The 17,189-nt window shown below is 38.2% G+C and overlaps 1 protein-coding gene across 1 annotated transcript in view; it reads left to right on the plus strand.

The window, feature by feature from the left end:
* Positions 1 to 17,189, plus strand: part of LOC131077327 (bifunctional nitrilase/nitrile hydratase NIT4A) — an 84,309-nt gene that overhangs the window by 36,446 nt on the left and 30,674 nt on the right. The window contains exon 3 of the mRNA XM_058014805.2: positions 10,444 to 10,737. Within this exon, the coding sequence (XP_057870788.1) occupies positions 10,444 to 10,737 (294 nt within the window). The remainder of the gene's footprint in view (positions 1 to 10,443; positions 10,738 to 17,189) is intronic.

The following is a 17,189-nucleotide window of genomic DNA, read 5'->3' on the forward strand; positions in this document are numbered from 1 at the left end:
TTAAGCCCATTCAAGGTAGCAAATGAGGATTATAGTGAATTTCGCTCTGGACCCTTTGGGAGGGTCAGGAGCGAAATTCCTAATCTTGGCCAAAATCCTTCACATTTCTACGTTCCATCACCTCAATAGGCAGAGACATGTTATTTCCTTCCCAAATTCGCCCATGGAACAAGGTTGGTATCCAAAACAAGGGAGCAAATGAGGCTTATGAAGAATTTCGCTCTGGACCCTTTGGAAGGGTCAGGAGCAAAATTCCTCTCCCAGGCTAGAATCCATCATCCCAAGGTCTAAAATCTCTTCTCCAAGGCAAAGTTGCATCAAACCTTCTCAATTATGCCTCAAAAGTCTACAAACTTGGTCAAGCTAAGGAGAAAAATAGAGGAAATATGAATTTTGCTCTGGACCCTTTGGAAGGGTCAAGAGCGAAATTCACCTTAGGCCATGATCCTGACTTCATTTTTTCGCATTTCTTCATTCAAACAAGTGCTTTTGCCTTCATTGAAGCCTAGGAATGTGTTAGTTCTAGGTTTTGGTCAAAGTAGAATGTCTTATGGAGAATTTCGCTCTGGACCCTTTGGAAGGGTCAGGAGCGAAATTCGCTTTGGACCCTTTGGAAGGGTTAGGAGCGAAATTTGACATTTTGGACTCTCCGTCAGGATCATTTTATGGAATATAACATTTAAGTATAAGAAAGTCTTATACTTTAAGTTATATTCCATATATACTTTCAGGATGTTTGAGAGTGGTTTCGGACCTCCAGGAGTTATATTGCAAAATCTAGTTTTTGGAGGATTCTTCAGTTTTCCAGACTAGGATCAGGACATTCTAGATAGCCAAATTTCAGGATCAGGACATTCCAGACTTAGCCAAATTTCAGGGCATTTGAAGATCAGGATGACATTTCAGACTTCATCACTCACCAACTCGACCTAGCTCGGATCTTCAAGAATGATACCCACTCACAAAGCAAGACACAATTAGCAACAAGAGCAAAACCAGGCCCTAAGGAAGACTCTCAAAGAAACCCTAATTCTGGGGCCCCTGTTGACTCTCCTGGCTCAAGCAAAGCCTACCATCCTATTGATCCCCTGGTGACACTCCAAAATGCAAAGGTTAACAGACAAACCCTAATCACCAAGAAAGCAAACCCCAGAAAGCAAAAAAAGTAGGGGTCCCCATTTGCAATGGGGTGATGTGTGAATATGTCACAACACTCCCATGGACTCGCAAGTCCGTGGCGAGTCCATGAGTTTTAAAACTATGAGAGAAACCTCCAAATACTTAAAACCCTAGATGAAATTCTTCACTTTTAAGCACAAATAGAACTCCTAGATGAAGCCCTCTCAAGCAATAATATCAGCTGGTATCTCACAGCCTCAAAATTGCACAAACATTGAAGAGTTTTCGTTCTCCAATGCTGGAAATGACTGAAACCCTTGTATATTTCTACACTCAGCTCTCATATCAAAAAGCATAAGTCCAATAACATCAAGAATGAAAAGCATTTGCCTTTTGAAACTCCTTTATATCCTCTCAACTCTTAAATGCCTTTAATTCCCTTTTGAAATCGGCTTTTAGGGTTTTAATAAAACTTTATAATAACTTTTCAAACTTGGGCGCTCATACTCATAAATAATAAATACACTTTAATATCATTTTAATGATATATTATGTTCTCCCCTTGACTTTATAAATTACTTTAATATTTGGCCCCATAAATCATAATCACTTAATTCACTTTTAAATCGTTTAAGTTGAGGGTCATGGCACCATTGTGTATAAAGTGACTTTATAACTTTATAATCGCACCTAGTAAATAATTATTAATAAAGTAATATAATTAATATAACATATCTCCACAAATAATCATTATTTCTCCATTCCTTCTGAACCTGGGAGTTAACCATTATGTCCACTACGCATCCAATTGTCTTACTAAAAATAGTAAGGGTCCCTCTCTATCAACCATTGATTTATTGATTTACTATAAATCCCTCATTATCTGATCAAACTAGTTGTGCAAGGGATTGACACTGCAATCATAGCCCGTTTAGGTGCCTTGCTATAAATAGAAACCATGACTTTCCAGAAATGATGACTTACTATAAATAGTAAGTGTACCAAATTGAGTCCAACGAAGGACAAACCTGTACCCATACTGAGCTCTGAGAGAAATAACACACTAATCTCTGCCAATTGGGACCCTCTAACCATCTGAGCTAGTCTACGAGGGCCAATGATAGGCTAACCAATCATAAAACGAGAGCGGCTAAAAAGGGGACATTACATGGAATACCAAAGAATGTGGCAAGAGTGCCTCCTAAGATGATCTTATGCTCTTTTATTTGTCTTATTCTCCTATCACCTGTTTGGGTTCTTCTTAAATCTGTGATTCAGGGTCCTCAAATCCTAATATATCACCAGAGATTACCTCAATGTAGCACACTTGTCCTTTCACAAGACATCTATGTCTAGATGATCATGGCTCCTTACAGCTGAAACACAACTTCTTCCTTCTCGATTCATTTTTTGCCTCAATGTTTGTCTTGATGGAAAAATCTTGGTCTGTTGTACTTTTTTTTGAAAGGACTTCTTTGAAACAAAGGTTTTGGTTTGAAACTTGTTCTTTGGCATGGAATTCTTTAGTGCCAAAGCCCTCTTGATGGCCTCTTTTAGGGTAGACGGTTCAAAAGCCTTGACCAGCCCCTCTTGAGATTTAGATTCAATCTTCTCTTTGTGATGTCTGACAACATCATTGACATCTTTTGAAACTTTGTTACATAATTCTACACTAAACCACACAATTGGAGTTGAGTCAAATCTTTGAAATAAACATCAAGATCCTTTCGATCAAACCTTTGAATCAAAAGTTTCTAGAATTCATCATAAGAGGTTTGAAACAAATGACCTTGAGTGACCAAATTATGGTACCACAACTTATGTGTAATACCCTCCAAATGCAAGGTGGCAAACATGATTGCTTCTTTTTTGATCATTGGTCCAAGGGACAGGTATTTGTCTAGCTTTTGTACCCACGCACGAGCTCAAAATTTGTTAGATCCATCATAAGGATAGTGTGTCGACGTCCCCAAATCTTTTTGCACATCTCTCTGAAAGATTTGCGGCCTAGGCTTAGGTCTGTACCCATTTCAGGACTTTTTCATGGTCATATAATTGGTGAGTGACATTTTACTTTGGATCTCCTTATGAAGAGCTTTGTATTTTGCATGACATTTCCTAATATCATCGAACAATGAGTTTTGGGCTTTAGGTTTTGGAGCCTCTACTTGCTTATTTAGAAAGGTAGGTTCGGTTGGTCTTGTAGCTGAAACAAGAATAGTCTTTTGTGTGTAGCTCTGAGTGGCATCCAGATTATTATCCTAGAAGCACTTGCTTCGGCCATTGGTTGTCTAAGCACATTCATATTACTATCTGTCTTGTGAAGCAATTGTACCATTATATCAATCATCAGATCGAACTTCCTTTTGGCCTGATTGTCTGGGTGGTTGTTTGTGCTTGTTCTCTCTCTTTTTGTCATATTGCTATGCTCTGCAATGGGTTTTGTGGAGACGAGTCTTTGCACTCTACAAATTTGTCTTTTTTCCTAATCACCTTCAAATGATATCTGGTTGCTCTATAGCTATACTGCATAAAATTAAAATGTGTGAAGTTGAATTTTGAACACAGGCTGGCAAAATCACTAGTTTTGATACCATAGTAATATCCCTGCCCAAAACAATAATGCAAATCTGATTCTTAACTTTCCACATGCACTTATTATTTGATTGACAACACTATTGGCCGTAGCATTCAATCAGATCTTAGATAACTCAGATTTCAAACTACTGTTTATGCATCAGCAATATCATTACATTTTGAACAGCAAATGATGAAAATGACTCCTGATTCTTCTTATTATGATGAACAACAAATAACAGATGAAATTTCGATCTCTGTCTTATTCATTGAATGGCCTTCTACCTTCAAATATTTCTGCAATATCAGTAACTACAGCAAATACCAACAACAATGGTAAATCTGATCAATACAATGAGTTTGGTGTTTGTGTCCAATGAAGCTCAAATACGACCCCTATAAGAGATCATCCTTTGAAATCACTAGGATTCCCATGCTTGAACATAAGTGCTCAAAATGGATTTTGAAAGGAATTGATTAAGTTTAAATGATGATTGTGGAAGAGAAATATTGCTTTTATATATCTTCCACATATAGACAAGTTGGCCGCCATGCACACCTACAACTTCAAATTTGAACAATGATCATGGGCGGGAAAGATTCCACAAATGATGTCACCAAAAACAAACTATTGGAAACAATATGACACAAGTTGGGAAGTTTAGGAAGGAAACAAAAACATAGGCAGGAATATTAGGATCAAAGGTTGGCCATAACACAAGACTTAACTAAAGGATGAGGCGTTGGGGGTCGAGCAATGGGCATGACAGGATGGAGATGTCCAATAAATACAACAATAGGTGGGTGATAGGTGAAAGGCATGACAATATGGAGAAGTCTGAAATTCCAACACGAAGAAGCGAAGAGCAGCGTTGGAAGAAAAAACATACTAAAGAAGGGAAAACACACAACAGATCGAAATAGGGAAGACATAGGGATAGACCTAACAAGTACAAAGTTAGATTAGCTAGAAAACGGAATATGACAATTGGGGTAAAAAAAGGTGTCCTCTCATTTAGACTCTCTTTAGCATCTACATTGATGAGTTGTAGTTTCTTTGGTAACATGCTCCTAGGATGATAATTGCATTTTACTTGAGGTGGATATTGCTTTACTATTTTTTGCTAATGAGGTGGTTATTGCCTTTACTTGCTTTTGTGAATTTCGCTAGCTTCTGGTCAACCTTAGTAAAACTAAGGTCATGATTTTCAACGTCCCCAAACTTCTTCTTTTCATTTTCCAATTATTTCTGCAAGAGATATGTCTCTCTCTCTCTCTCTCTCTCTCTCTCTCTCTCTATCTTGGAATGCCAATGTTTCTAGATCCACTTCCAAGATATCCATTCAAATATACACCTTTTTGATACCATCATCAAGCCTATACTTTTGTATGGCTTGGAGGTTTGGGGGCCTAGCTTGGGATCTATTGATTAGGCCCATATTGAGTGGGTCCAAACTCTCATTCTGTAACACATTATTAGGTGCAAGTGAACTGTTCCTCAGAGTATTGCCTAGGCTGATTTTGCTACCTAGGGATTGCATCTCGAGGCTATCTTCTAGCTTACTTTTTACGTACACAAACTTAGATCTATGGGAGATTTCGCTTTTGGTTGTGATAGATATCCATACATAGCTCTTTGCACTTTTGAGAGGATTGTTTCATTTGGTCCAATTTGGGATTGTCATTATTGGTACTTCGAGACCAGCTCGCTCCATTCTACTGGCATCTCTATTGATAGAATACATCCTTTCATGTATTCCTTGGATACTCATCCTCAACTCCTTCAAAAGACACCATCACTAGAGTTGCTAGACAAGACATCTACAAATAGTACAAACAAGTCACTTGGACCTACCCCCCTTTGCCACTCAGCCCAAAGCTTGCTTTTTATGTTGAGCATTTCTTGCAAGTGGAAGATGGTATATTAGATCATCCTCACTATCCATAATGTCATTAGTCACATGGCTTGAGGTTTCCCCTTGGTCAAATGAGGGTGTGCTCCCACCAACTCTAGGTCGGACAAACCATCATATTCTTTGCCCTAACTGAATTGTCTTCTTTGCTTCCGTTAAGAGGTGGAGACCAAGGAGTATTTTATCTTCAAATGCCCCATTTACTATTAAATTCAAGGGAGATATTACTACCTCTATAGGGACTCAAGCAACATTTTCTCTACTTTTTTTTTATATGTGGATCATCAGTGTTTGGCTCTTTATCTTCGGCAGGTCATCACCCTCCTTTGCAGATTTTTACATGAGGTCTCTCAAGATTCTAGTGCCCCTAGTTTGATCACCTTCTTTTGACACATTTTGGAGCCCAACAACTCTAAACAACCTTTAGAGATCACTACTTATCTTATAGACATAGGTAGACCTATGAGAAAACATCTCTTACAACTTCTACCTCAACTTGTTCCCCCTTAGCATCCTGGCCCTCTTTTTCTCTTTGATGTAGATCTACTCCTCTTTGGCCACCCATCGACCACAAGGGCAGATGCATAAGGTTGGATTTTTCACTAATACAAGGGTTACTTTCCTCTTGTATGTTAGATGTGATCCTAAGAGAGTATCCTGCTTAATCCTTGGTACTTCCTGATGAGAATTTTCAGATCTTGTATTGGTCCCTTCACAAGGATAAATGATGACATGAGTGATTTCATCATTTCAAGTCCAGACAGTGATACTTGGTGATCTTTAGTTTTGCATAATTTTGCTCTTTGGGGTTCTTCCCCCTTCTTGGCTTTATCTACTAGTTTCTTGATCACTTGTGTTGGCGGTCCCTTATTGTTTTGTATTTCTTTGCTTTTGTTCTTCCTCTTTGTGGAGCCTTTGTAGGTTTCTCTTCCTAGAACTTTTTATTGCAAACTATTGTACTCTTGAGTCGCATTGACCTACTTTTGGTCATACATGGACATTGATATAATTTCTTTCTTTCTTTCTAATCTGGGAATCAGATCAGTCAAGAAAAAAATAGACATTAGTTACTCATATGTTTTAGGAACCAAAGATTGGGGTACACATGGGAATTGAGGATGCCATTCTTTATGAAGCCATTCATGTGAATGGTGAAAGAGGCTTTATAAACTAAGCTTAATTTGCACCTATTATGGCTTTGGAGATTGTTTGTAGAAAACTTCAAGTTCAATTTTTCTTTTAACTACTGTACATTTTGAGAATGGAATGTTTTATTGTTTTTCTCTTAGTTGAACTATTCAGCAAAACCAAAAACTCGCCAAGGCCCGAAAATAAACTTGGCAAAAATCTTGGGAACTTAAAAAATTGCTTAAATTTAATTAGAAATGCATTCTTTTTGCAAAATTCAATGAGAAGATGCATCCAATGAGTCAATAAATGAGAACACAAAAGAAACAAGTTGAGTCTAGATACATTTATTGGTTTAAATGCAAAGTGAGTACAAAATCGCATCCTCATGAGGAATGCTGATGGTTGGAAGCAAAATAGTAAATAGTTTTTGTAAAACTAAAAGTAAATACATCAATACAATTACATCTTCCTCTTCACATCTCTAGTAAAAACTAGGGGAGAGGTAGAACTAGAGGGTCTAGTCCTAGAAGTCTGCTGTGGAGGTGACTGTGCCTCCTCACTTGGTATGACTGTCTCAGGCCGTGGCTCGTCCTCCATCCATCCTGGATGTAGCTCTACCTCTAGCTACTCTTGGTACTGGCAATGACTCATCCTCCTCAATGTCATCCAGTGTGAAACATAAGATTCCGAGGGCAATTTTTTTGAGATTTGGGGTATTTCCACCCCAACTTTGCCACCAAGCATCTGCAAAATAAAATATCGAAAAGTTAGAAAGCAAAGTGAAAAGTGAAAACATATTTTATCAATTTATCAGTTACTTTAGACCCCAAAATCCAAATGGCAAATATTATACCTAGGGTTTGAGTGGTTCTTCCTCTCCTGGCTAGCTTTGAAGAGAATAGCTTACCCCTTGCTTCCTCATAATTTTGGAGCTCGGACACAACGAGGTCTCTCACCTCAACCCCAAGTATCATCCTCTGAATCTATGTAGTGAGGCCCTGCATGACCTCTCCATTAGGATTTGAGTAAGAATCCTCGAACTTAAAACGAGGATTGAGGTAGTACCTTGCTGCATGAATGGGTTGGCGGAGGTGATTGTTCCACCTGTTATCAATAATTTCTCAATGGGATCAAATTTGAGTCTATCCCCCTTGTAGTAATTTTTGATAGACTCCTTGGCCCTATCCATGGCCTCATAAACATACCCCATTGGGGTTTGATCCCCATCTACCAAGTGGAGAACTCTAACCAAGAGCTCTGACACCTACAATTGAAAAATACAAATTACAAAAAGATTAATTATTGAAGTTACAAAATCATAATGAGAGACTTGAATCAAGAATAATTAAAATTTTAAATATTCAAGTTTTGAAGTTACCTTCACAATTTTTGCAGCGCTTTGTGCAAATAGGTTGTCGAAGACTATGCATGTAACAACCTCTCCTTCAGGCTTCTTTGAATAAGGTGAGTCTAGCCATGCTTGACTCACAAACATTTGTTTCAAAGAAGTCAATGCACCAAGAATGCTTTGCAACATCAAGAAAATCGTTGCAAACCTTGTGACACTTGCTCTTACCAAATCTCTCCCTTGGGTGTACTCTCTCATCAAGTGAGGAACCCAAGGGTGATTGTAAATATAGTTTGTGATCCTCCTTGCATTGTTCACAACTGGAGTTACCCAATCAAGTTTTCCTATGTCCTCCAAAAGAAGGTCAAGGACATGTGCTACATACACAAGGTGTCCAAAAAAGACTGGGGTGCCTCTCTTGGAGGATTTTACTTGTTGCCACATATGCTGCTGCATTATCCATGATTATTTACACCACATTCTCAACTTCCACCTCCATGACAATTTGCTCCAACATTTTTCACCTTGTTGGAGGCATCCACCGATTTCAAAAACACCACATTGTTTTTGCAAGCAACCAAAAAATTAATTATCGTGTGGTTTTCGCCATCTGTCCACCCATTGGAAAGCATAGTGCAACCATATTTTCTCCATTATTTTCTTTGGTCCTCCACCACTTCTTTTGCCCTATCAATTGCATTTGTGAGCAACCTACAAGAACAAAGTGAAATTAGGTCTTAGTACACAATTTTGATTTAATAAACAAGAAAAACATTTATAAATGAAATCAAGTGGACAATTACTAACCTCTCACCCAAGTCCCTGTGACAAGGGGCCTTGTATCCTTTTTCTGAAATTGTCAATGCAGTAACCAAATTAAGCCAATAAGGATTGCCTGCCACATTGAATGGGATGTTGTTGAAGTACCAAAAATTGGCACATGCGATGTTTGTTTTCTCATGCACATCCCTATTCCATCCAGTTGCCTCTAATGATGGTTGTGCTCCAAGTGTGTTCATGGGCACAAAATAATTACCTATAGACTATGTCACTGATGGTGATGCAGCAGGTGCTCTACTAGAAGAAGCAGAAGTGGTGGCCGAGGTGGTACTGAGTTTGCAGATATGTGGGCTATAACGAGAGCCCACTATGCCTTGAAGTGCTTCTTCTTCTTCAAGGTCAATTGAAGCACCTTGAGATTCAGCTATGGTTGCTCTCATGGCTAGATTTGCCCTCTCCCTTTGCAACTTTTTCTCTTCCCCAGCTGCAAGTATGGCATTAATGTCTCTTTTTATTTCTTTTGTGGCCCTAGGACATTCCCTAGCATCATTCTTCTTGATGCTTGCAAGGTGGTATTTGAGGCAGTTTATGCTTCCATGAAATATTTTTTCACATTTATTGCATATCACTGACCTAGGTTCCGGTCCTTCATAGGCATACCTCCAAGCCCTGTCTCTAGCACCTTTAGGATGGGTGTTTGCATATCCAGATGGGCATGGTTCTAGTGGCCAGTTAGACCCTGAAGCTGAAGCTGAACCACCTATATTTGTCTTTATAAATTAATGGTTAACTGTAAACCTACACATACAAAGTGAAAAGACAAAGTTAATATTTTAGTTAAAAAATTTAGCAAACTATCTAAATTAGTTTAAATAATTTTAGACATCATTGAAAGTTAAAAAAATAAAAAAACTATTAGGGTTTGAAGTTTTTTGAAAAACTAGAGATTTTTCAAAAAATAGTGAAAAAATCAACAAAAATTGTCAAAAATCCTGTTAAATCTTTTTCCAATGACTCTAAATCATTTTCGACTACTTAGGAATGATTTTTTATTCATCTAGATGCAACAAAAAATAAATAAAATTTAAAAAAAAATCAGAAAACCTACCTGGGAATTTGATTTTGCTCCAAAAACCACCTCAAATCCTCTTTAAATCCGCTTAGAATTGGCAAGAATCAATGGAAATCATTTTCCAAATGTTTGGGAGGGCGTTTTTCCCTTTACTAGCAAAATACAAACACAAAATGATCAAATGGGCTTTTTTTTTACGTTTTCTGCTTATGTCCCTGGGCGGCCGAGTTTTAAACACGGATTTGCCATTTTTGGAAAAAACTTGGTCGGTCAAACTGGTGAGTCAATGGCGTAAAAACTCGCCCGCCAAAAATTCTTGTGAGCTTTTTGCAACTCGCCGAGTTTTCGGCAAGTAGTGCATCTATGGTTTTTCTTGTTGAACTATTATTGTCAGTTTTTTTGTTCTAGATAACTTCTTTGAAATTGATATTGAAAACAACATTTTAGAAGGGTAATTCAATTCTGATGTTTTTTCCCTGAACTAATAAATTTTTGATACACAGGTCCTGAGGTGGAGAGGATAGCAGCTGCAGCCGGGAAGTATAAAGTTCATGTAGTAATGGGTGTGATTGAGCGAGCAGGTTTCACTCTCTATTGCACAGTTCTTTTCTTTGATTCTCAAGGACAATTCCTAGGGAAGCACCGCAAACTAATGCCAACAGCTTTGGAGCGTGTTATCTGGGGATTTGGTGATGGATCTACCTTACCTGTATATGATACAACGATAGGGCGTATGGGTGCAGTTATATGCTGGGAAAACCGAATGCCTCTTTTGAGAACTGCCATGTATGCCAAGGGTAAAAAATTATCTTTGTTTCTTGCAATTCTGAATGTTAATGTAATTTATATGGTTTTCATGAGTTTTGAGTTTCAGTTTGAATTGTGAAAATCTGAATTGAAAAATTAGAACTCTGTAATATAAGAGAAAAGCATTCGTGATAATTTCAGATTATGATTCTGTTACTCAAGGGAATCAAATCAAAAATTTCAATCTAGCTAGAAGTTCAATTCACAAATAATAAATGTTATATATAGCTTTGCACTGCTAAACAAAATTTCAAGATTTCGCTTCTATTGATTCTTGTAACTATGGTAGACAGCCAATGGTCTTTTTCCTAAATCTACTGTACAGTAAAAATTATATGACATCTACATATTTATTCCATTGAATATAGCTGAGAAATTTAAAAGCTATCAAGTCTGTATACCATTGCCGTTCCCCATGGACTATCCTGCAAGAAGTAAGCTTACCATCATATGATTTGTTTTAACTTTTTAATGATTCTATAATTGATCACATCGATGGTACATGTATCAAGGTGAAAGAATTTTTCTTTGTTCCATGAGAACAAGGCCCCTGCTATTTTGGGGATGTGGTGATGGGGCCTTAGTGTTTCCTACAGCATTCCCCCTGTTTGTTTTTCTTGTCTTATCCAATATGTTTCAACCCCTCATGTAACCATGCCATGGATGTGTCATTTTTTTCCAAATTTCAGGGACATCATGGCAGCTGTACAAAAGCAGAAATGTTCACCTTTTGTGACTTTGACTTTTCAGATCCACAGCAACCCTTGTTTTTCCTTAAGTTATTTTCCAGTAGCAAGAGTTGATATCACAATTTGACATCCGACTTCACATAAAAATATTGTTCTATGAATTTGGTGCTGCACATAGTATCATTACACTCGAAAAAACTTGAGATTCACCTTGAGTAATCATGACCCACTGCATTTGTTGTGCCCAAAATTGGAGAAAAGACAAATTTGACATTTTTTCTACAGGTGTAAGATACCTGATTATGTTTAATAATTTTTCTGTTCTCAGGAATTCAGAATCTAATGATAATTCACTGCAAACATGTGTAACAGTGAGCAACACTTTAAACAAATCTGACAAATGTAAATAATTACAGTATTTTGGGTACAAAGATTTAACTCAATCTGACCTAGATGATTGGCCAACTCAGTTTAGAATTCAGAAAAATAACATTATGATTGTACAATGCACCTGGAAGAGAACAGTTAGCAGTCTGCCTTGGGTCTCCTCATACACATCAAATCTGGACTGTGTTTCCTTTATGTGAATGATGGGCTAGGTCCTCAATTTGAGATGCACTTTAACAGAACAGTATGCCCTTTCCTGCCTAGATGGTAGGGTTTGCGCTCACTTAAGTTGTCTAATGTTAAAATATGTAAGTGACAGCTTAGTGAAATAATTGTTTAAAAAGATGATAAAGTAAGCTTCAAAAGTGCATGCCTAGGAAAAAGTGGGCCTTTGCATGATAAAATATTATAATCTTTCTAAAAGGTCATTTCGGTGAATATTGGAATTATTATTTCAAAATTATGAAAATTTCCCTCCAAAAAGCTATATAAGGAGGATGTGAGCTCATTTGACTTGTGAATGTTATTTTGTTATGCTGCTGGAGAGAACCTGAGTTCTTCCAAAGCTTCTTGAGGAGGAAAACCCTCTCGGAGTCTCTGGTTGCAGGGACGAAACCCCCCTAGCTAGTTAATCTGGTTTCATACAGAGATCACCATTTTGCTACAGATTGGAGCTTCAGTTTTGGTTACAGTAATTGATCTTTTTTATATTTTTTGAAGTTGCAGATTTCAAAGTTATTTGTAAATTTTTTGTTGAAGATTTTTCTGTGAAAAGAGGGTGTTTGAAGTAGTGTTGTTACTGGGCTGTACCACCTCTTGGTACAAACCATACCATTCTAGTTGGCCACCTTTTGGCATATAACTTTCTGAGTTTGTTTTCTCCTTAATACTGATTGGAATTGCCTTTCTTCGAATTTGCAAGGCATCGATATTGAGGGGAGTTGTTGCCAAATAAACAAGCTGTACTTTTTTACTAACTGGGCCATAGCATCATCAGGAGGGTGTTGGAAGTATCTACTGAAGCACCTAGTTTTTGGGCCACTTTTCTCTTTGAATGTGGTTACCTTGATTATGTTAGGAGTTCTATGCCTTATTGTGGTGAATAAATGATCATATTTTGAGATTTTGCAAATCTCATCCTGGCTACTACCTGTTGTGACGTTTTCACACATAACCCCATTGCAAATGGGGACCTGTTGATGTGTATTTTGTACATGACCAAACACAGAATAAAATACCTAAAGGTACCTTATCCTCTCTTGAATAAAGCTCCTGAATGTTGAAGATATCGCAGAAGGATCAATCGGAGAAGCTTCAAGGTTCCTGTTATGTAGGATCTATACTCATGGATAAGCTCTTTGTGATATGATGTGATTTTGATGGAATCACAAGGGGACTTACACTCGATGACCTGAATGTCTGATTTGCTAGAATCACAAGATTTCACTGGCCTAGATTTTGAAAAAAAAGAAAAAAGACGAGGGCGAGGAAAGGATCTAATTCTGACACTAAGAATGTAGGAGCAATGAATAACCTTTGGTGAAATTCTAACTAAGTCTTGTTTTGACATCCCAGGACCATCTCCACAAGGTTAGTGTGATCTTCGGAGGAAAGCTTTATGATGTTCAGATCATCGCTATAAGCATAGACACCATCAGGTTGATGCATATCAGTGAAGAAGCGACAATTGAAATTAAGCTTAAGCTGAATGATTCCAGTTGACTACACAAGGCAAGTTTGCAATCAACAAACTGCTAGTAGTATGGATATACAAATTTCACCATCAATCAAACACATTTCTTCCACTCATCTAATAACATGAAATCAAATCTGAGAAGTATAAAGACCATGCAAATTGTTGAATTGACCCATAGATTTCACCATTTCTTCAATGAACTTTTACAAGTCTTTTACAACATCTTGGCAACAATCTTTGCCTTCTCTTGCTATTCTACTCTAATTGCTATTCTATCAACTGACTATTCACTATTAGCTAATTATTCACCTACTATCAACTATTGACTAACTATTCTCTATTAGCTAACCATTGACTAACTATTAACCTTTACAAATGAGGAGCCAGGGCTTATATAGTGCCTTAAATACAATTCGATGGCTCAGTTCAACTTGAGATCAATGGCCGAGATTTTACAATGAAAACCCTAATTAGGGTTTGTTACAACAAACTCAATTCTGGCCAATGAAATAATTGCATTATTTGGACACATGTCTTCTCTGGAATATTCGACCAATGGATAGCTGGGGTAGGTACATCGAAGTTAGTGCCATCTTTTGATGAGTCCGGTACATTGAATCTGGATACGTTGAGGTGGACAAATCTGACTGGAGGAGTGATGACTGGGATGCCACCTTGTTTGACACTTGCAACTTGGTAGATATTCAATTTGATGATGCTGGGAAGCTAACTTTAGTTAACTCTTTCGAAACTGTCGGCTTCTCCAACGGACCCTTGCTCTGACCTCCTTTGTCTTTGATGTGCAGGATGGATGGTGTACCTTTCCTTGGAATGCTGGACTGGAAGATGTCGTCCTTGTTGATGCTGGACTGGAGAAGGTCGTCCTTGTTGATGCTGGACTGGAGAAGGTCGTCCTTGTTGATGCTAGACTGGAGGAGGTTGTCCTTGCCCTGGCCTGGTCTTCTTTCATCTGCAAGACAAACCAAAAGATGATTAAGGACACATAATAAATTTATTTCAACATAGCATTTTCTACCTTAAATCGTCAACAAGAAGATATCAAAATGAAGTTTGCTTAAAATTCTTTCCAAGGACAGGCTCCATAAGAATTTCGCCCTGGACCCTTTGGAAGGGTTAGGAGCCGAATTCCAACTTTAGCTCAAAAATCACATTTTTGAAGGTCAAACATCTTTCCAAGGTATTCCAAATAGTTTTTCTCACTCTAGTCCAGGCCTGACTTAGCACAAAATTCGAAGAAAAGGATGGTTTTAGTGTTTTTCGCTCTGGACCCTTTGGAAGGGTCAAGAGCGAATTTCTTGTTTGTAGCTCATTTTTTCATCATTTCAACTTCAATCCACCTCACAAGGCAAGGAAACACTTTTCTTCTCTCATCCAACCCAAGTTTATCTTGATTTTGCAAGGCAAAATAGGTGATTGAAGGATTTTCGCCCTGGACCCTTTGGAAGGGTCAGGAGCGAATTTCCTCCTCTGGCCTAAAATCATCACTTCTGGAGACAACCATCAACTCAAGGGCAATCACAAGGGCATCTTTTACCTTGGTCTAGGCTTGGCTTGGCACAAATTTTGGAGAAAATGATGGGTTTTAGGATTTTCGCTCTGGACCCTCTGGAAGGGTTAGGAGTGAAATTCTCATTTTGGCTCAATTCCTTCAAACTAGATAATTATTGACCATTCAAGGACATGCCTAAGGACTTCTCTAATCATGATCCAAACTAGATTTGCCATGAAACTAAGGGAAAAGATAGGTTTTACACAATTTCGCCCTGCACCCTTTGGAAGGGTCAGGAGCGATTTTCCTTTTCTAGCCCAAAATCATCATTTTTTCAATCCCAATCTTCTTTGCAAGGTGAAATTTCATCTCTTTTCGCCTTAGGAACACAGTTTTAAGCTCAAGCAAGGTTAAAAATATATGCTTGTAAGGAATTTCGCTCTGGACCCTTTGGAAGGGTCAGGAGCGAAATTTCCTTCCTTGGCCAAAACACTCATTCCTTAACTGCTTCAAACGTCCTTAAGGGTTTCAATATGCCTATTCTCTCTTTCAACATGCCTTGGACATCAAAACTTGGCCAAATAAGGAAAGAAATGAGGTCTAGGAGGATTTTCGCTTTGGACCCTGTGAAAATCTCATTCTTGACTTGATCCTTCATCTTTTCAACTCCAATCTTCTTTGGAAGGTAACAAAACATCATTCTTCACCCAGGAGACAAGGTTTGTGGTCTAAGCAAGGTCAAAAAAATAGGCTTGCAAGGAATTTCGCTCTAGACCCTTTGGAAGGGTCAGGAGCGAAATTCACCTTCTTGGCTAGAATCCTTCATTTTTTCAAAGCTTTCAAACATTTCCAACGTCCAAACATGTCTACTCTTCCCTTCAAAATGCCTTGCAAATCAAAATTTGGTCAAATAAGGCAAGAAATGAGTCTTAGGTTGATTTTCGCTCTGGACCCTTTGGAAGGGTCAGGAGCGAAAATCTTGATTTAGGCTTTAATTGCTCATTTTTCAAACTTCAATCTTCTCCTGGAGGCAAATATAGATTGTTTTCCACTTGAGGAACCATGTTTTAAGCCCATTCAAGGTAGCAAATGAGGATTATAGTGAATTTCACTCTGGACCCTTTGGAAGGGTCAGGAGCGAAATTCCTATTCTTGGCTAAAATCTTCATCTCATCCACCTTTACTCACCTCCTAAGGTCAGAACATGTCAAAAATCCCCCAAACATGCCTAAGGAACTATGAAATTGGTCTTGACAAGTGATAAATTGAGGTGCATAAGGATTTTCGCTCTGGACCCTTTGGAAGGGTCAGGAGCGAAATTCCTAATCTTGGCCAAAATCCTTCACATTTCTATGTTCCATCGCCTCAAAAGGCAAAGACATGTTATTTCCTTCCCAAATTCGCCCATGGAACAAGGTTGGTATCCAAAACAAGGGAGCAAATAAGGTTTATGAAGAATTTCGCTCTGGACCCTTTGGAAGGGTCAGGAGCGAAATTCCTATTTTTGGACAAGATCCTCACTTTTCAAAACACTTCTCAAGGCAAGAACACATCAAGACTCACACACAATGCCTAATAAACCAACGCCCATCCAAAACAAGGAAGGAAAATGAGGGTTATAAGGATTTTCGCTTTGGACCCTTTGGAAGGGTCAGGAGCGAAATTCCTCTCCCAGGCTAGAATCCATCATCCCAAGGTCTAAAATCTCTTCTCCAAGGCAAAGTTGCATCAAACCTTCTCAATTATGCCTCAAAAGTCTACAAACTTGGTCAAGCTAAGGAGAAAAATAGAGGAAATATGAATTTCGCTCTAGACCCTTTGGAAGGGTCAGGAGCGAAATTCACCTTAGGCCATGATCCTGACTTCATTTTTTCGCATTTCTTCATTCAAACACGTGCTTTTGCCTTCATTTAAGCCTAGGAATGCGTTAGTTCTAGGTTTTGGTCAAAGTAGAATGTCTTATGGAGAATTTCGCTCTGGACCCTTTGGAAGGGTCATGAGCGAAATTTGACATTTTGGACTCTCCGTCAGGATCATTTTATGGAATATAACATTTAAGTATAAGAGACTTATACTTTAAGTTATATTCCATATATACTTCCAGGATGTTTGAGAGTGGTTTCGGACCTCCAGGAGTTATATTGCAAAATCTAGTTTTTG

This window comes from Cryptomeria japonica, chromosome 11, assembly GCF_030272615.1.
Source record: "Cryptomeria japonica chromosome 11, Sugi_1.0, whole genome shotgun sequence".
NCBI classification, from domain to species: Eukaryota; Viridiplantae; Streptophyta; class Pinopsida; order Cupressales; family Cupressaceae; genus Cryptomeria; species Cryptomeria japonica.